This window comes from Lithobates pipiens, unplaced genomic scaffold (genome assembly GCF_037356315.1).
Source record: "Lithobates pipiens isolate NorthernLeopardFrog02 unplaced genomic scaffold, aLitPip1_a1.2 Scaffold_8, whole genome shotgun sequence".
NCBI classification, from domain to species: Eukaryota; Metazoa; Chordata; class Amphibia; order Anura; family Ranidae; genus Lithobates; species Lithobates pipiens.
Window position 1 is genome coordinate 558,847,802 of NW_027507903.1, and position 20,631 is coordinate 558,868,432.

The window sequence follows — 20,631 nt, forward strand, 5'->3', positions numbered from 1 at the left end:
ATCAGTGTTCACTAAATGAAAGCCCAACCCCCCCCACAGTTAGTAACACACCCCTAGGAACACTTAATCCCTACACTGCCACCCACTGGTTAACCTCTTCACTGCCAGTGTCATTTACACAGGAATCACTACATTTATATAGCAGTGATTACTTTATAAATGACAATGGTCCCAAAAATGTGTCAAAAATGTCCGATGTGTCCGCCACAATGTCGCAGTCACAATAAAAATCGCTGATCGCCGCCATTACTAGTAAAAAAAATAATAATAAAAAATTATTAATAAAAATGCCATAAAACTATCCCTTTTGTAAACGCTATAACTTTTGCATTTTATAACTTAATCTCTGGCGTAAATTGCACCCTGTAAAGGCTCAGGATTGATTTACTGCTGGGTACGTTTGAAACATCTAGGTATATAGTCTCTATTGACATTCTGGCCAGGAGTGTGTCAGATCATGCCCCTCTACTGGCTACCCTTGGGGGTATTTCAATGGTACCCAGTTGGGCTCTGTAAAAATTCAATGCGGCTTGGCTCCAGATAATTTATACCCATGAATCTATACAAAATGCTCTGATTTCCTTTTTAGAAATTAACTTAAAAACTGCTTCCTTTATGATCCTATTTTAGAGGCCTCCTCATTAAATAAATTTGCATAAATAAAACCAACTGTAGGAGGGAGATGAATCAAGTAAAGAAGCCGATGACTGCAGCTGAGGCTGCCTATGTTTTAGATTAAAATCCTGCAAAATGTTCGTCTTGGGCAGAGGCACAATCTCAAATTAAATCCCTTATACAGAAAAGAGCACAAGACAATTTTTTTTTTTCTAAACGTCTCGTTTGGGCAGAAGGGGGAGAGGGCAGGTAAACTTTTGCCTGCTACCGCCTGCGCACAAACGAACACCCCTTATAAAACTGCAATAAAATCAGCAACTGGGTGACTTTGCACTACTTCTGAGGATGTTCTGGCAGTTTTCAAGTCTTTCTATCAGGGGTTTTACAGATCCGGGGCAACTTATACCAGTGCTGAATTGTCTCCATTTGTAGATGGTATTAATCTTTCTACTGTGGACAGATGTCTGCTTGATACTCTGATAACGATGAAGAAGTTGGAAGCTGCTTTGGCATCCCTTCCTAAAGGGAAGGCTCTTGAGTGGGACGCCTTCCCAACAAAGTTTATACACAATATGGAAGTATAATTTTGCCCTTTCTGCTATAGATTTTTAAGCACTTCCGGACCAAGGCTATTTTTAAAATCAGTATTTTTTGCTAGAAAATTACTTATAACCCCCAAACATATTATATTTTAGAAAAGACTCTGGAGAATAAAATGGTGGTCGTTTCAATATTTTATGTCATGCGGTATTTGCGCAGCGGTCTTTCAAACAATTTTTTTTTATATATTGTGAAAGATGATGTTACGCAGACTAAATAGATACCTAAAATGTTACGGTTTAAATTTGCGCACACTCGTGGAATGGTGACAAACTACAGTACTTAGAAATTTCCATAGGCCATGCTTTAAATTTTTTTTAAGTTACCAGTTTAGAGTTACAGAGGAGGTCTTTTGCTAGAATTAGGAGATACCTCACAAGTGTGATTTGAATACCCTTTACATTTGCGGGCACAATGCGTGTATGCGCTTTCTTTGGTGCGTGGGGACAGGGCACTTAAAAAAAAAATAGAAATCGTATTTATTTTATTTACACTGTCTCTTTAAAAAAACAAAAATAATAATATGATCACACCCAAATCTGGAATCTTTGGAATACTAGGGATTTAAAAAAAAATCAGCGTGTTCAAATAGTAGGGATTTTTTAAAATCTGCGTTTTGGCATACTAGAAATTTTTTTTTTTTTTTAAGATTTTATTGAAGTTATTTAAACATACACTCGTAGTGTCATACATAACATGTGTTCTGAATGTGTGAAAGTGAAGTAATACAATTATAAGGATATACAAAAGATTACTTTCTTACATAGCTGACAGAACAACAAAAGTGAAGTTGACAATATTTTTCAAAGGATTAACCAAGAACATCAGTAACATTTATGTGTTCAATCCCCTGACTGAATGGGGGGGGAGAGATCTAGGTTTCTGTCATATTCGAACATCTGGATTACGCCCTCTGGAGTAGGACTTATCACTAAGGGGGAATCGGACTCCATCTATGTGAACAAAAGAGCAAAGGGCTGTAGAATGGAGGACAAGGGAAGGAGGACAGAAGGATAGCAGGGGGGATCATTTTGTTAACTCCGTACCCCTGACCCAGCTGGATGGGAGAGCGACTTATAATCAGGTGTAGTTAGAAAGTGGAACCAGCACGCCCAAAGGGAGGTACATTTTTCAGATTGATCGTGGGCTTGATGAATAAGATTTTCCATTTCCGCCATTTTGTTGATCCTCGCTAGCCATTCTGCAATGGTAGGAGGCTCGGAAGTACACCATTTAGTCGGTATAAATAGTTTGGCCGCATTCACCATGTGCATGCCAAGGGAGCGAAAATATTGTTTTTTAGGGATAGAGGGTAAGTTCAATAAGAATTGCGAAGGGAGGAAGGCTAAATCAAAGGTCATGACCTGTTTGATCACTCTGTGGACTTCTTTCCAAAACGGTTGCGATTTGGGGCAGGTCCACCAGACATGTAGAAAGGAACCTACTCCGTCTGAACAGCGCCAACACTGAGAGGAAAGGTAAGGTGCGAAACGTTGCATCTGGAGAGGTGTCCTATACCATCGTGAGATTATCTTATATGCATTTTCCTGCGTGAGTATGTTTAGTGATCCCTTGTGAGCAAACCTGAAGATAGTGTCCCAATCTTCTTCGGGCAAAGATATATTCAGGTCTCATTCCCACTTATGCTGTAGCCTATCTGGTGTAGAATTTTTTTTAAATCTGCACCATTGGCAGCTGAGTAAGCGGGAAGTGACATCGCTTCCAGGTTACTACATCGAAGACCCGATCAAAGCCAATTCTGGCTTTGTTTAGGACTCTGGCCAGCAGGCGGAAGTGCCAGCTGGTTGCACAGGTCTATCTGTGGGACGAGAGACCTGAGAGATCTTTGTGATAATGGCAGAGCAGCTGCTGAGCCTCATCGGTTGTTATCATCAGAAAGCCGACTGCCAGCTCTTAAAAACTGTACTGGGTTGAATTACCGGAGTGAAGCCTGCATAAGATGACTGACAGGTGAAATAGTCCCTAATTCCCTATTTCACCTGTCAGTCATCTTATGTTGTATATATTATTAAATCTCCATATGGGCTTTTATATGTGGGTGAGACAACACAAAAAGTCAAAGAAAGGATTGCAAGACACAAGTACTCCATCAGAGATAAACTTGATAAATTACCACTGGCTAGGCATGTTATAGGAAAAAATCAAGGTGTCACAACTGAGATATATGGTTGACGGTATACCTAAAAACAGACGAAGAGGGAACAGAGAATTAGAATCGAGGAAAAGCGAGGTCAGTTGGATACACAGTTTAGATACTTTACAACCAAAGGGGTTAAATTCATATTTTGACTAGTATTATAATTATTTTTGTAATGGTTTTTTCTATAATAGTTTTTTCTGGAATAGCTTTACTCTATTAGCCTTTCTACAGATACGAACATGAAGGATTATATTTATATTGATACTTAGTAGTTGTGCTGATCTTTTATTTATTTTTATTTCATAATTTTTTTTTTCTTTACTATTTTTTCTTGTTCTGTAGAAGCGTTGTCCGAGCAATTATTTCTTTTGTGATGTGGGGGATTCAATACACCTGCTGCTAAAGTCGTTCCAGTTTGAACTAATATATAGTGATAAGGAATTTGTATACTCCATTACTAATTAGTTCCAGCTTGTTTAATGATCTGATTATTCAATCGTGATGATGATAATGAGCTATATATTTGTCTCTGTATGTAGCCATTTGTAGCTATGTGGTTTTGAAGAAGGGCGTTATCTATGCTAGCCTGAAATGTCACCATGCATCTTTGATGTTATTTTTCTATCTTCAATAAATATTTTTATGCGCAGCAAGCAATTCCATCTCTTTTTTCTATATTTTTTTATTGCTTTTGCTACAACTGTTGTGCACCTCACCCTTTGAACTTTCACATATATATATATATATATATATATATATATATATATATAATGTATCACACATGCACGCACGCAGTATCTCACAAAAGTGCAGCACTCACATTTTTGTATATATTTTATGATATGTTTTGATGTGACAACACAGAAGAAATTACACTTTGCTTTGAAAGGTATAGAGTGTACGGCTTGTATAACAGTGTAAATGTGCTGTCCCCTAAAAATATCTCAACACACAACCATTAATGTCTAAACCACTGGCAACAAAAGTAAGTACACCCCTAAGTGAAAATGTTTAAATTGGGCCCAAAGTGTCAATATTTTGTGTGGTCACTATTATTTTCCAGCACTCCTCTTGGGCATGGAGTTCACTAGAGCTTCACAAGTTGCCACTAGATTCTTCTTCCACTCCTCCATGATGGCATAATGGAGCTGGTGGATGTTAGAGACCTTGCGCTCCTCCACCTTCCATTTGAGAGTGCCCTACAGATGCTCAATAGGGTTTGGGTCATCTGGAGACTTACTTGGCCAGTCCATCACCTTTACCCTCAGCTTCTTTAGCAAGGCAGTGGTTGTCTTGGAGGTGTGTTTGGGGTCATTATCATGTTGGAATACTGCCCTGCGACCCAGTCTCCGAAGGGAGGGGATCATGCTTTGCTTCAGTATGTCACAGGACATGTTGGCATTCATGGTTCCCTCAATGAACTGTAGCTCCCAAATGCTGGCAGCACTCATGCAGCCCAAAACCATGACACTCCCACCACCATGCATGACTGTAGGCAAGACACACTTGTCTTTGTACTCCTCATCTGGTTGCCACAACACATGCTTGACACGATCTGAACCAAATACATTTATCTTGGTCTCATCAGACCACGGAATGGTTCCAGTAATCCATGTCCTTAGTCTGCTTGTCTTAAGCAAACTGTTTGTGGGCTTTCTCGTGCATCCTCTTTAGAAGAGGCTTCCTTCTGGGACGACAGCCATGCAGACCAATTTGATGCAGTGTGCGGCGTATGATGTGAGCACTGACAGGCTGACCCACCCTTCAACCTCTGTAGCAATGCTGGCAGCACTCATATGTCTATTTCCCAAAGACAATCTCTGGATATGGTGCTGAGCACGTGCACCCAACTTCTTTGGTTGACCATGGCGAGGCCTGTTCTGAGTGGAACCTGTCCTGTTAAACCACTGTATGGTCTTGGCCACCATGCACCATGTAGGCAAAGATGGGAGGTAGAAATTGATGTGACCCTAGGGCAGTGATGGCAAACTTTGGCACTTTGCACAGGCATTATGGGAAATGTAGTTCCAAAAAATTTGGGGTGCCAAGGTTTGCCATCACTGCCCTAGGGGATATATGGAATCAAATACTACAGAATGTTCAGCTTTCCTCAATATCTCATACTCAGAGTGACTATTTTGTAGCAGGCTTATCATACCCCAGAGTTGTTGCACAGGGTGGGCAGGAGAGAAAACTCAGAATGTGCAAGATGTGTGCAATTTCCTTGCTCCTTTATGCAACATTTTTGGAGATGCCCAAAGTTATTTTGCCGTTATTGGCAGGAAGTGCTGGACCTGGTAAAGTCTGTATGATACCATGCTGACCCCAGACCCTGTTTTTTGGGTTATGTAAAATCTATTAGCCTGGATTGTGATCAGACAGTGGCCATTATGAGATCCCTATTTATAGCACGTAAGATGATCGCCTATTGTTGGGTTTTGCCAAACCCTCCTACCCTTGGGGACTGGATTAACAAAATGAATAAATATGTGATGTTTGAAAAACACACTGTTGCAACACCTCTTAGAAGTTTAAAAGGATATGGAGAAAATGGATAGATGCATCACATTTTAATTTAAATCTATAATTAAGTGATTGAGCATATTTTTAGTGGAGGGGTAAGGCCTCTCAAAGTTTTAAAAAAATGTTTTCTTATATACTATTTGCTTCTGAGTATCTGTGACTATTTTGTAAAAATTTGATAATGATATACTAATGCTGATACTGTTTGGAATGGTGATTTTTTTTTTTATTGATTGCTTTTGTTGTTTGTTTCAAAAACATTTAACAATTTTCAAGAACATAATCTGAATTAAAGGGTGGAAGGAGGAAACCACCATAGGGAAAACGTTTCCTATGGGATAAAGCAGTTTGGAAACACCTTGCAGAGGCGATGGTCACAAAAAAGGCAACTTGGGAATAGGTGAAGATAGTAACGTTAGGTGAGGTTTCATGGAGTCACTGGGGATTGTACTTGGGGAACATGTGTGAGTGATATCCTACACAAAGACTATCACTGAATCTCTAGACAAGGATGGTTAATACTGCAATTTTATGTTTGATGGAACATAATGGTCCAACGCTGATCCAGACTAGAGGAAAGACCAAATTTGGCCCATGGAATACTTCCTGGGGTGGAATTTGATAGCCTTCCACCAGTTGGTCTTCAAGGTGCGATGATTGCCAGAAGTATATTTCCTAGATTTTAGGAGCATGGGGATGACTGAACCTATGATACTGCCTTGGGACTTGGACATCAACAGCCAAGCCGATGAAGCCAGTGCCCAAGAAGCAAGAGGGTGAGTTAGCCCATGACAGATGATCTGGTAGGGCTGACGGAGAGCCCACTAGGAGTTTGAGATCCCAGTACTACATTCTCCTGGGCCATTTCAGTGTGATGATCACTGGGATTCCTGCCTCTCTCTATCCTGCAAAGCAGACAAGGAAGGAGCTTTAGCAAGGGAAAGGTGTAGATTGAGTTGAACTGAGCTTATGGTGCCACCAAGGCATCTTTTGTGAAGGCCTATACATCTTTGATCCTGGCAACAAACCTGTCCAGCTTGTTTATAAACCTAGATTCCAGGAGATCCACATGTGGTGTCCCACACCCAAGAGTGAAACACCTTTGTGCGAAGAGACTATCCCCTGTGGCCAGTCACTGATGACTGATAATGTCCATGGAGTTCTGCCAGAGTTATAATAAGATCCGCTTCTCTTTGTGTCCCCTTGATTTTTTATGTAAGCCACAGCATTTTTTAAATACTGTCTTCCGGTGGGTAGGTCACGTCCTTAGACAAAGTCAGGATATGACGAGACGCGCAAGAGACATGACCTACCGGAAGTGAAATTTGCAACTCAGGACTGCGTTCCACCAGCCGAACAACCAGGAAGCTGTCCGAGGACGCTCCGTTTCTTTCCGGTGGCCAAAACCTTCAACAGGCACAGTGCACTTTATTTTAGGCTTCTACTTTTTGACATTTGGTACGCTTAACTTGTATTTAGGGGGCTTTGTGCTGTTTATATCACATATTTATCATGTGATTATTCCATTTCCTCTACATGTTATACTGGGATCCTCTATAAATGATACTGACATCTAGTGGATAGTCAAAGTGGAGAAGTTTTGATTCTAAAGGCGTATTATTGTTGGTTTTCTAGTTAGTGCATAGGGGAGGTTGTGCCGCACGTGGTGAAATCTGGGTGTAAGCTTTCTACAGATCACAGCAGAGACCTTCATATATCTCTCCCATGCCACTACACAGTTTTTCTTTTATTTACTTTATATGTAAATCTGGTTTTGCACTTGAATGTGGACAGAAAGCGTTGCTACAGTATTTTAAAGGACGACATTTATTTGTAATCTTCTTAATATTGTCTTTACATGTTTGTTTATTTTATTTAAAGTGGCTGCTTGAAGGTATATTATTACCATAACATTTTTAACCGTAGGTGATTGGTCCAAGTGACACGGAGTGCTGTTCATAAGGGCTTCTCTTTTATTGAAATCACCGCATTCTCTGACAAAATCCTAGTGAAGAAGGTGAGAAGTCCAGCTTTGGAGGGACAACTGAATCACTGAATTCCAGGATCTTGATTGGGAACTGGGCACCAGTATTGATTTTTATATATGTTCTATTATGTTTTTTGAGCAATATTACAGAGTTTAAAAAATAAGTGTGTGTATATATTTATATATATATTAAGGTGTAAGTATTTCTGTAGAGATGACACCTTAAAGATCCTATTCTTCGGAAATGTGCTGGTTAATCTATTATTGTGGAGATGTGGTGTCCATATATACATAGGGGGACATAAGTCATTTATAGGACTTGTTGGTAGTTCAGTTTCCTATGTTGTCCACCCCTAGTGAGGTCTGAGTGCGGGCAGTTTCTGAAGCATACATTACAGGCCCAATATCATATAATAGCAGTGCTATAAACTTACCAAAAACATACAATATATATATAGATATAGCTCCCAGCCATAAAAGCTGAATGATTTTCTTTATCTTTCACCTGGATGCCTATACCTCTACACGTATATTAAGTTCCAAAGCACCACCTTCACCATATGTCACACAATTTGATACTTCTTTCAAATAGAGGCTGTGGCTTTTAGGTAGACAGCACTGACCATGTATAGGCAATGTAGGGCAAATTCCTTGTCATGTTTTGAGGCAGGAGAGAGGAAAAAAAGAACAATGTCTGCACTGAGATGGAAGGAAAAGACTCCCTTGGTTCGAAGGAACATTTTTGGTCTCAAAACCACTTTATTCTTGTGTAAAACAAGAAAGGGCTCTTTACACAAAAGAGCTGGCAGTTTAAAAACACACCTACGATACGTAATGGCTACCAGAAAGACAACTTTACAATTAAGGTCTTCTAACAGTATAGCTCTGATTCAGAGGGAGGTCTCTGAAGTACAGTGCACCCGCCTGGAATCCCAATGCGACGCAGGAGGTGAAATTAGGGGATCTACGAGCAATTATATGAAGAAAAGCCTTGATGGGTGATTACAAGCCAAATATATTCTTGAATAAAGCTGATACTTATTGCCAGATGCTACACAGAAGTTTACCATAGAGAATCCGGTGGACCAGATGGCCCCCGAACATCTCTATGATCTTTCGGAGGCCGGGCACAATGTTATGACATCACACCTGGCCTCTGCATTTGAAAAAATTGCCGCTGCCTTGGCTGGAAAGCTAGAATTGTTTTTTTTTTTTTCAGGCTTCCCAGCCTAGAGGTGAGATCTGGGCACTCTTTGACCCCAGATCTCACTGTAAAGAGGACCTGTCACGCATTATTCCGGATCGGCAGCCCGTGGAAATTATGCCCCTGTAAGAATAGCCTGTAGGGACCTACTTTTTAACCCATTCCTATTGCAGACAAAGGCAAAACTTGTGTGATGATGCTTTCATCTGAAAAAAAAAATTGATAAAATTTATATATAGATTATATTTTGTTACATACTTAAGGAGAGGCCTCTGCTTCCGAGGTGCCTTGAGTTTTTGGGCTTTGATATGTCATTTGTGTTTTTTTTCTTTGACAAATGGTACATGTATACACTTGTCATAAATGTTAATAGGTTTGTACAATAAACATTTCTTTTTAACCTAATGAATGTGGTCTGATAATTATACTGAGATGTTTCGACACCTTTAAAGTCCCAGCAGCTCTGTATTCTTTTTCATTGTCCTTTTTGGGATGTGGTTAGCCAAAACCATACATGTTTTTCTACAGTCAGGGAATTGTAAATTCTGCTAGTTTTCTTTCTAGGGCAGGACTGGAGGTCCACCATGTTAGGGAGAGCTTTCTCTGGCTGGACAGAACCATTTTGCAAGCTAGGAATTGGATGTACTTGTTCCATAGTGTAAGTATTTAGGATTGAAGAGGTCTGAAGTGAAACTGGACAAAGGGACCTTAGGGAAGCACCCTTCTCTTGGGGAAAAAAAAATTCTGGCATGGGCTGTGTCTAAAATTAGACCCAGCTACTCCACTAAATGCTGGAGAGCAGACCTTGGTAAGTTGGCTATCCAGCCAAAGGTTTTTTAGGAACTGAAAGTGATTGCAAACCTATTTAAAAAACAAAACAAAAAACAAAACGTGTTATACTTACCTGCTCTGTGTAATGGTTTAGCACAGAGCAGCACTGATCCTTCTCTTTTTGGGTTCCTTCCTAAAGCTCATGGATCCTCCCCTCTGCCAAGTTCTCCCATAGCAAGCAACTAGTTATATGGGCACTTAACAGGCTCACACGTGAGCCACACTGTGTGTGCTTTTTTTGACACACAGAGCAGCTTGGCCCCACCCACCCCTCCTCACAGGCTGTGATTGACAGCAGCAGGAGCCAGTCTATTTTTTGATCTATGAAGTTTTTTTGGCAATCACCTGCAGGTAGCTACATACAACCTGTGGCCCAGGCCTTCAAGTCCTGTGTACAGTGCTGTGTGATTAGGATATACTTAGTTGAAATAGTCTGAAGTGAAACTGGGTGTATTGTAGTGCCTCAACACCCTCACCCAAAAGTGAATGGTTGGGCATCTTCTGGACTACAAGGTCTGAACTTGGGAGTGGAGGGTCAAGAGCTAGTGCAGTTGGAGGAAATCTTTGACAGGGCTGTGCCCGAAATTGGGCCCAGATAATCCAAGCAGTGGGTCTGTCTCACTGATGACTGTTGGAAATTTATGATACATTAAAATCTCTGCAGAGGGGGGCAGTGATGGTCCCTCAAGGCGTAGCCAAATACTCAACCAATCTGGAAAGCTGATAAATGCAAGCTGCAGTGGCTAGGAGCAGCTACAGAACAGAATCATCTTAATGTTAAAGGTTAGCAAAGAATAAATAAAATGGGGGAAGGGGCTATCATTTGCTTAATAGTTGTACCTAGTGTTTTATTCCTGCAGGTGGTACTATACTTGTGATGATTGAGTGGAGTTTTCTCCACTGAAATCACAGAAAAGAATACAAAACAAATCCTATTTTTTTTTTCACATGCTTGTAAATTAAGCTTTTTCGCACATGTGGTGCACTTTTATAATCCATTGCTATAATGTCTTTATGAAGCACTTGCGTAAATTGATTGTAGCTGTATTAGTGCACTTGCAACACAGTTGGTTACTGTTTGTAATACTTTATTATTTGCATCGTTATTGCAAATTAAGTTTCCCAGATAGTACTCAACTGCTTCTATTGTCACCCCAAAAATCCAAAACTTACAAGAGCTTTTACTCAAGAGTATAACACTACACATGGGTAGAAGAGCCAGGTATCTGCACCCACAAGTTTACTGTTAAAACTGGGAAAGCTGCATTTGGGTAAAACCAATGTACTGGAAAACACAAAAACAATCCGCAATCTATCTACATAGATCCAGACTATATCACAATGTCGTTAGGATCTGCCATTTGGACACCCCTATCTTAGCCTCTCCACCTTCTCTGATTCTCTTTGGTTCACCCCTGTCCACCGCTCACAAACTTGAAGCTCTCGTTACAACAGTATTTTTTCTATACCTCAACTTATCAACATTACTTGTTACTCCTTTAAACTAGTTTAATTTAACTTATTGGTTTTATTAACAAAAGTGTCCTTTTTCTTTGTTTGTACTTACATGACAATTTATGGTTACACCATGCTTATTTAGTATGTATATATACACACCACCATAATTTTGATCTTCAACTCAATTATTATTTTGTGATTTATTATTTATCTGTTATGCATTTAATAAAAACTTTTGACAAGGAAAAAAAATAAACAATCCACCATGGGCACAATTTTCTCCATAGCATGTTTTCAATTTATTTTTTTTATTATTTGCTTATCACTATGACAACTCACTTTATTTATGTCCTCTTCTACTATTAAATTTGTGTATTTATGCTGTTAAAACATTTTTTTTACTTGCTTTGTTGGAGATCACCGCATAGCATAGTCTTCACCATGAAGATGTTCATAAATTGACAGTACTTCCTTCACATATATCCCCCAAGAGTTCTATCGTGAACATGTGCGTCAGTGCTAAAATATAAAATATAGCAATCTTGGCAACGAACACATCTTAAATGCACATAAAGTGCTTAGTGTGGGAAAGGCTCATTTAAGTGTCCATTGTGTGTGTGTGTATATATATATATATCTATCTATATATATCCCACTCAGAAAAGCCTACCAAACTGCAGTTATTGTGGCTTGTGTGATTTTTAACCACTTGATGCAAAATCACATACCTGTACATCATTTTGTTGAAGTGGCTGTACCAGGGTGCTGCTTGCAGCCAGAGGCATCACTCCAGGTACTGTTTTTTTTTTTTTTTTTTTTTTAGAGCTGCAGGTCAGCTTTCAAGCGATAACAAATGATGAAGCTAATGAGCCGCTCTCCTATTATCACAAGGAATGGGAACGGAACACCCTGCCAATGCTCCGGCCGTGTCTCCCGTCCCACCGGGAGACCTAAGCGACCAACCGGCACGTCCGCCAGCTGGCCAGAGTCTCGAACAAAGCTGGAATCGGTCTCCAATATAGTAACCTGGAAGCAACGTCACAGAGTCACTTTCGGTTTACTCGGCTGCAAATGGCCCCAATTTAAAAAAATCCTTAGCAGATTTTGGTGTTTTGAATACTTTGAAGTGCAGAGGAGGGGTTTGGGGTCTTTTAGACTCCAGATCCCTCCATAAAGAGTACCCGTCACTGCCTATTACTGTCACAAGCGATGTTTACATTCCTGGTGACAGCAATAAAAGTGATCAGCTGCTTTTTTTTAAAGATCAGTGTAAAAATAATAAAAATAAATAAATAAGAAAAACTTTTTTTAAACCCCCTATGTCCCTGGGCACTTACGCACCAAAGAAAACGCATATGTATGCCACGCCTGCAAATGTGAAATGCAAAAAAAAAGTGAAATGCAAATCACACGTCAGGCATCACCGTGGTTGTGCGAGCGAGAGCAATAATTCTAGCAAAAGACCTCCTCTGTAACTTTAAACTGGTAACCGTTAAAAATTTTAAACGTCGCCTTTGGAAATTTTTACGTCGTTTGGTGCCATTGCACGAGTGTGTGCAATTTTAAAGCATAAAATGTTAGGTATCTATTTACTCAGCGTAACATCATCTTTTCATTTCAATTTAAAAAAGTGCATTCTTTTTAAAAGCGTCACGTTTAAAAGACTGCTGCACAAATACTGTGTGACATAAAATATTGTAATGAGTGCCATGTTATTCTTTAGGGTCTTTGCTAAAAAAAAAAAAAAAAAAGACACTGTCCAAATCTTGCCGCCTCAACCTCTGCAACATCTCCAAAATACGCCCCTTTCTAACCAATGACACAACAAAGCTCTTAATTCATTCCCTGCTCATCTCTCGCCTCGGCTACTGCAACTCCTTTCTCATTGGCTTACCTCTACATAGTCTATCATCTCTTCAATCCATCATGAATGCTGCGGCCAGACTCGTCCACCTTACCAATCACTTACCAATCTGCTACTACTCTCTGTCAATCGCTCCACTGACTTATGCTCGCCCAACAAATTAAATTAAAAATACTAACAACTACTTTGAAAGCCATCCACAGCTACATCACTAGACTAGTCTCTAAATACCAACCTATTTGTTCTCTTCGTTCCTCTTAAGACCTCCTGCTCTCTAGCTTCCTCATCACCTCCTCCCATGCTCGCCTCCAGGACTTTTCCAAAGCCTCTCCAATCCTATCAAATGCCTTACCCCAATCTGTCCGCTTATCTCCTAATCGATTGGCTTTTAGACAATCCCTGAAAACCCTTCTCTTCAGAGAAGCCTAGCCTACCTACACCTAACAACTGTATTTTCATTTTCTCCATCAGCTCACCCCCTACTGTTATTACCTTTTGTTTCCACTCGACCCTCCCTTCTAGATTGTAAGCTCTTAACGAGCAGGGCCCTCTGATCCCTCCTGTATTGATTTGTATTGTAAGTGTACTGTCTGCCCTCATGTTGTAAAGTACTGCGCAAACTGTTGGCGCTATATAAATCTGGAATAATAATAAAATATATTATTTGGGGGTTTTAAGTAATTTTCTAGCAAAAAATATTGATTTTAATTTGTAAACAAGTGCCAGAAATAGGCTTGGTTTTGAAGTGGTCAACTCAGGACTCTAGGGCAGTGATGGCAAACCTTGACACCCAAGATGTTTTGGAACTACATTTCTTATGATACTCAACTACACTGCAGAGTGCGTGAGCATCATGGGAAATGTAGTTTCAAAACCTATGGGGTGTCAAAGTTTACCATCACTGCTCTAGGATGACAGGTGAGAAAGCTAACCACTTGGTTGTAATGCTGCCTTATGAAGAACAATCACATCTATTGCTTTGTACACAAGTGTGCAGTAGTATTTAAAGTTCCAAAGCAATGAAAGGAAACGTGACATGGTATAAATCCTGTCAGTTACATCAGAAAATAAAGCACACACATCCAGGGTAAAAACTGATTGCTTTACTCGAATTCTACACATTAAAATATTAAATCAAAGTGAACTGAAATTGTAAATAAAATGGCAGGTTACTATGAAATGGGTGTGTGACAGTAAAGATAAGAAGGAATAAAGGACAGAAAAAAAAAAAAAATCACATTGTAGTCCTTAGGTCAAGAAAACTAAAATAAAAACTGCCTTTACAGGGCCATAAATTGTGGGAAAAATAATTACTGATGGCTAGCCAAACCGAATTGGTAGATGCCAAGCCTAAATATGTATGTGCAAGTGGTTGCAACTCCCCACCGCTATATTACACAATTTTTCACAAGGGAGTGAATGGGAGGATTTTCTGCAGTAAGGGAGAAGTTAAAAATTAGTCCATGGCTTCCAGTGAAAAGAACTGAGGGACTTCACAGTGGAAGACCACCAGACTTGTATAATAAAGAACAGTGACACACATTAGCCTATGACAACCAAAAAAAAAATAATCTGCTTATTCTGAATAACAAGATGCTGAAAACATTATGGTTGGCTGTTGCAGGTTCCTGCACACCACTACCCTCTGCACTGTTACTAAGCCCATACTATTGCATCCATACTTCACATAGCCTTTCAGTAAAGGAAGGAAATATTAGGATAAAGGATGTATACCAGTCTTGTTTGGAGGAGACAATTTACCAGTCCTAGAGTTACTTAAATAAATAAAAGACTTCAACACTGAAGTGAAAGATATTTATAAGAGTCATGCCCACTTCCTGTTGAGGGCATGTCTCTCAAATACACTATGGTGTGGGTCTACAAAAACAGATTAGTTAATACATTCAGGTTGGAAATGGGGGGGTTACATTATTATTCTCAGAATATAAAAATGGTCAACGGATCTTAGACAGAGATTCTTTAAAATAAAAGGAAGTAAAACCAAAAGATGCGTCTCCCCTAAAGGGGGTGTATTGGGGAAGCATGACAAGATATACAACCACAATAATACAACATATATATTATATACATAAAGGCCCCTGACTCTATCCTCTTGCCAACCCTGACATTAAGCAATGTGGCTGTGGAGGGAAGCGGTTTAAAATTTTCCCCGGTGTACCATGAGGTTACCAAAGATATGTCATTCCTCAAACAAAAAATTAAGAGACATGGCTAAAAGGTTTGGCCCATAAAAAATGAAGGTGTCAAGGGTGTTTTTTAAGTTGGCACCTAAAGAGCTCTCATGACCATGGGTTCACTATCATAACTAAAATAGGTCAGGTCAATCAATAACACATCAGTGTGCCTGTTGCTGACCAACATTTTAAAAACTATAAATAGACCAAAGCTGATCTCTTGGTTTCGGCAAATGCAGACATATTAGAAGCCAAAAACCTTTTATAAATAGATGGTATTCCAGTGTGAAGATTTATCCACCACAATACCCTGTTCAGACAGAGAAAATACCAATTCTTGTAAGTCGAACCATACCTTCCCCATCTGAAGCCTATTAAAAGGGAATGGAAACAAAGTTCAGAAGTCCAATTGTTTGGTCTAATTGATAATATGACTGCAGCAAGGAACAGAGTTGGTAGCCAAATTGGGGTAATCTCCCTGGCTGGGAATACACACAAGTTGCAAAAAAGTATCCCAGTTATTATTAAATGCTATGTCATGTTCTCTGTAAAAAAAAAACATTGCCTGCATGTTTAATCTAAGTTCCAAGTTCAGGGCCAATAGAAGAAATCTAAGAAGCAGTGATAAGAAAATTTAGAAGTGATGTTTGTGGTGGGCTTTGAGGGGCAATAAAGACTAAGCACCATTGTAGAATAAAGACATCGTAGTGAAGACTTGAGAGAACAGAAATCTGCTTTGTGTTAGCAGCAAAAGCACAAATCACTAGAAATTACCTTTTAAAAAGGGACAGTGAAACACCAACCTGTCAGATCCAAAAAGAACCCATCTTACATCTTTATTCTTCCCATATTCATTTATATCACCTTCTACAACATTCTACAGCTGCAGAGACCAAGCATACAGAATTAACATGAACTGCTAGAACTTAACCGTGGTATTAAAATCTTCAAAACATGTCCCTGATGTTCTCTATACCACCACCTCTTGCGTGTCCACTGAGATCGCTCTATTTATTGCAAGTCCAGTCTTCTGAAAGATGTTGGTGCTTTGTGGCTGATCTTCCCTTACTGTATACCCAGCCATCATTTTCATCTCAGAGGCTTTAGAGCATCTTTTCTTTCAGACCCTGCATGGGATTTTGTTATAAATGCCAAGCTACCACCTACAAGTCTTCCACAAATCCGTGGCTTCAGAAAATGCAGACATCTTGTCCATGTCACGTTGAAGCGGACTTATTGGGACTTGACAGCTTCTGCCTGTTCCTGGGATGATACATCATGGGGTGGGCTCGGGAACTTTGAAAAGTTCATTGCCAATATATGATGCTGCAGGTGACGGACCCACTGCTCCTGAATAGAAAGCGGACCTTGGAATTGAATGTCGCAGAACCTGGTAAAGGGGAGAAAAAAAAAGAACTTTAAGTAACCCATTAAACAGTGGATAATTTATGAAAGGGTTTCACCTAGGAAGTCCGGATTGTTGCTGACATCCCAAAAAATAGATTATACAAAGATAAAGTACCCCCCAAAGACATGTTGAGGCAACTTGATAAAGAATTCAAAATATATATCGAAAAATTAACAAAATGTATTGAATTATTATTAGGAAACAAATAGGTGCATACATCACCACATAGAACAAATAAAAACAATACAGTTGATGTGGTTGAGAATTGTTGGCCTCCTTTGTGTTTTTCCCCCTCCGACACGTTTCAGGATTTCAATGCCAATCCCTTAATCAGGGGCATTTCTTTTAGAAGAAGTCAATAAAATATGACAAACTATGATACAAAATAAAATACAAGCCTGAGCATGTAAATCCATGCAAAGAGAATGAGCATTGTTGGAGATAGGAGAAGGAATCACTCATCAAATCAACCGGATACTGCACTTTTGTACTGCCAATATTTTTGTGTATACATATGTGTAATATACACCGATATGTAATACCTATGTATGTGGGTCGATGGTAGAAGAACCCACTTAGATACCTCGAGCAGCTAGACCAAAGAACTTTGTGGGTATGATGCTTGGGTCTGTGGAAATCCTGGGAAAGTTTATCAGAACTTGAATGAATCAAAATTGACGATCAACTGTTGGTGTCAGTCTCGCTGGAATCAGGACCAACATGGTATGTTGGAAAACTCAAAAGTGCTAAAATAATGAAGAATATATATGCACGCTTGTCAAAACCTTTAATTTAATCTAGCACTCCAATTATATTAGAAAAAACAGTAAGGATAAATATCTATCATTAGGGGCAATCACAATTTATTTATATTCTTGGTATGTGTGCTAAATGAAAGCATGGAAGACTGTATATACACATACATACACCTACAGAAAATACCATATCAGGTCCAAAAATCTGTGCAGGTCGGCCACATACATCTCCGAGGAAAAAGGAGTCCTTTGCATGCACTATATACTAAATTCTCCTGCTTTTGTATCAAAAAGGTATATTCTACCATCGACCCACCTACATAGGCATCACATATCTGTGTATATTACACAAAAATATTGGCAAGACAAAAGTGCAGTATCCGGTTGATTGGTGAGTGATTCCCATCTCCAACGATGCTCATTCTCTGTCCATGGTTTTACATGCTCAGACTTGGATTTTTTTTTTTTTATCAGATTGTCATTTGTATTGACACAAAGGCCAACAATTCTCAACCACATCAACTGCATTGTTTTTATTTGTTTTGTGGTGTTGTTTGCACCTATTCGTTTTAATAATATTTCAAAACATTTTTTGAAAATTTTCAATATATATATTTTGAATTCTTTATCAAGTTGCCTGAAAAGTCCCATGTCTTTGGGGGGGATGGGGTACTTTATCTTTGTACATTAAACAGTAGAAGACTTACACATCAGGGCTCTTTATACCCCAAGGCTGGCCATACATTTTGTGGAAATGTTGCCTTGAATTACCTCTCAAATACAAATGTTCCAAGCACTAAAACTGGGTGGAACGTATACAGAAATAGGATTTCTGTACTCACCAAAAAAAACTATGAGATTCTTGAAATCTATTGAGGGAGATAGGAAGCCTTAAAGTGATTGTAAGGGTAATTTTATGTATAAAAGAGTTGTGGAAAATGAACAGAATCTGTTCCCTATACAGTGGTGTGAAAAAGTGTTTGCCCCCTTCCTAATTTCCTGTTTCTTTACATGTTTGTCACACTTAAGTGTTTCGGAACATCAAACCAATTTAAACAATAGTCAAGGACAACACAAGTAAACACAAACTGCAATTTGTAAATGAAGGTGTTTATTATTAAAGGTGAAAAAAAATCAAAACCATCATGGCCCTGTGTGAAAAAGTGATTGCCCCCTAAACCTAATAACTGGTTGGGCCACCCTTAGCAGCAACAACTGCAACCATGCGTTTGCGATAACGTGCAATGAGGCTTTTACAGCGTCCTGGAGGAATTTTGGCCCACTCATCTTTGCAGAATTGTCCTAATTCAGTTACATTAGAGGGTTTTCGAGCATGAACGGCCTTTTTAAGGTCATACCACAACATCTCAATAGGATTCAGGTTAGGACTTTGGCTAGGCCACTCCAAAGTCTTCATTTTGTTTTTCTTCAGCCATTCGGTGGTGGACTTGCTGGTGTGTTTAGGATCATTGTCCTGCTGCAGAACCCAAGTTCGTTTCAGCTTGAGTACACGAACAGATAGTCGGACATTCTCCTTCAGGATTTCTTGGTAGACAGCAGAATTCATAGTTCCTTTTATCACGGCAAGTCTTCCAGGTCCTGAAGCAGCAAAACAGCCCCAGACCATCACACTACCACCACCATATTTTACTGTTGGTATAATGTTCTTTTTATGAAATGCAGTGTTCCTTCTACGCCAGATATACTTGGACACACACCTTCCAAAGAGTTCCACTTTTGTCTCATCGGTCCACAGAATGTTGTCCCAAAAGTCTTGGGGATCATCAAGATGTGTTGTGGAGAAATTGAGACGAGCTTTGATGTTCTTTTTGCTCAGCAGTGGTTTTCTCCTTGGAACTCTGCCATGCAGGCCATTTTTGCCCAGTCTTTTCCTGATGGTGGAGGCATGAACGCTGACCTTAACTGAGGCAAGTGAGGCCTGCAGTTCCTTGGACGTTGTTGTGGGGTCTTTTGTGACCTCTTGGATGAGTCGTCGCTGCGCTCTTGGGGTAATTTTGGAAGGCCGGCCACTCCTGGGAAGGTTCACCACTGTTCCATGTCTTCGCCATTTGTGGATAATGGCTCTCACTGTGGTTCGCTGGATTCCCAAAGCTTTGGAAATGGCTTTATAACCCTTTCCAGACTGATAGATCTCAATTACTTTCTTTCTCAATTGTTCTTGAATTTCTTTGGGTCTCGGCATGATGTGTAGCTTTTAAGGATCTTCTGGTGGACCTTACTGTGTCAAGCAGCTCCTATTTAAGTGATGCCTTGATTGTGAACAGGTGTGGCAATAATCAGGCCTGGGTGTGGCTAGAGAAATTGAACTCAGGTGTGGACAACCACAGTTATAGTATGTTTTAACAAGGGGGGCAATCACTTTTTCACACAGGGCCATGATGGTTTGGATTTTTTTTCACCTTTAATAATAAACACCTTCATTTACAAATTGCATTTTGTGTTTACTTGTGTTGTCCTTGACTATTGTTTAAATTGGTTTGATGTTCCGAAACACTTAAGTGTGACAAACATGCAAAGGAACAGGAAATGAGGAAGGGGGCAAACACTTTTTCACACCACTGTATATATAACTCTTCTCTAAAACTTTTCACCTTTTCAAGTTCACCTTTGTTACCATATATTTTACTCACTTGCCATAGTATTATCATTAGTATAACCCTCTCAACCAGCTTGCATCGATTATAGGGTTAATTGCTATCTTGTCTGTCATTATCTATTTACTCTCCTATTTAAGAGCAGTCCACTGCAGCATTGCCTATACCTGCACTTGAGAAAGGAGTGCGCATGCCCGAACGAGGCTTGCGCAAGCTCAGAAACGCGTTGTGCTTTTGGGTACCCCCCCGGCTGACGTCACATGCTGTCTACGAGCCAGTCTGAGTCTCTGTGCATCACAGAACACAGCAGAGCTTCCCCTAGCACGCTGTGGAGGAGGATTCATCCAGTAACAGCACCAGCGAAAGGGAACAGTGATTTGACTATCAAACGGAGGACAATAATAATTATGGATGT

At 39.7% G+C, this 20,631-nt stretch overlaps 1 protein-coding gene across 7 annotated transcripts in view; it reads right to left on the bottom strand.

Moving 5' to 3' along the window:
- WIZ (WIZ zinc finger) overlaps positions 1–20,631 on the bottom strand; it is a 290,134-nt gene that overhangs the window by 129,713 nt on the left and 139,790 nt on the right. The window contains exon 13 of one of the 7 annotated variants that reach the window (XM_077470011.1): positions 14,327–16,828. The exons of the other annotated variants lie outside the window; for them this stretch is intronic. Within the exon in view, the coding sequence (XP_077326137.1) occupies positions 16,672–16,828 (157 nt within the window). The 3' untranslated portion in view covers positions 14,327–16,671. Of the gene's footprint in view, positions 1–14,326; positions 16,829–20,631 lie in introns of those variants that run through there. 7 annotated transcript variants of the gene reach the window in all.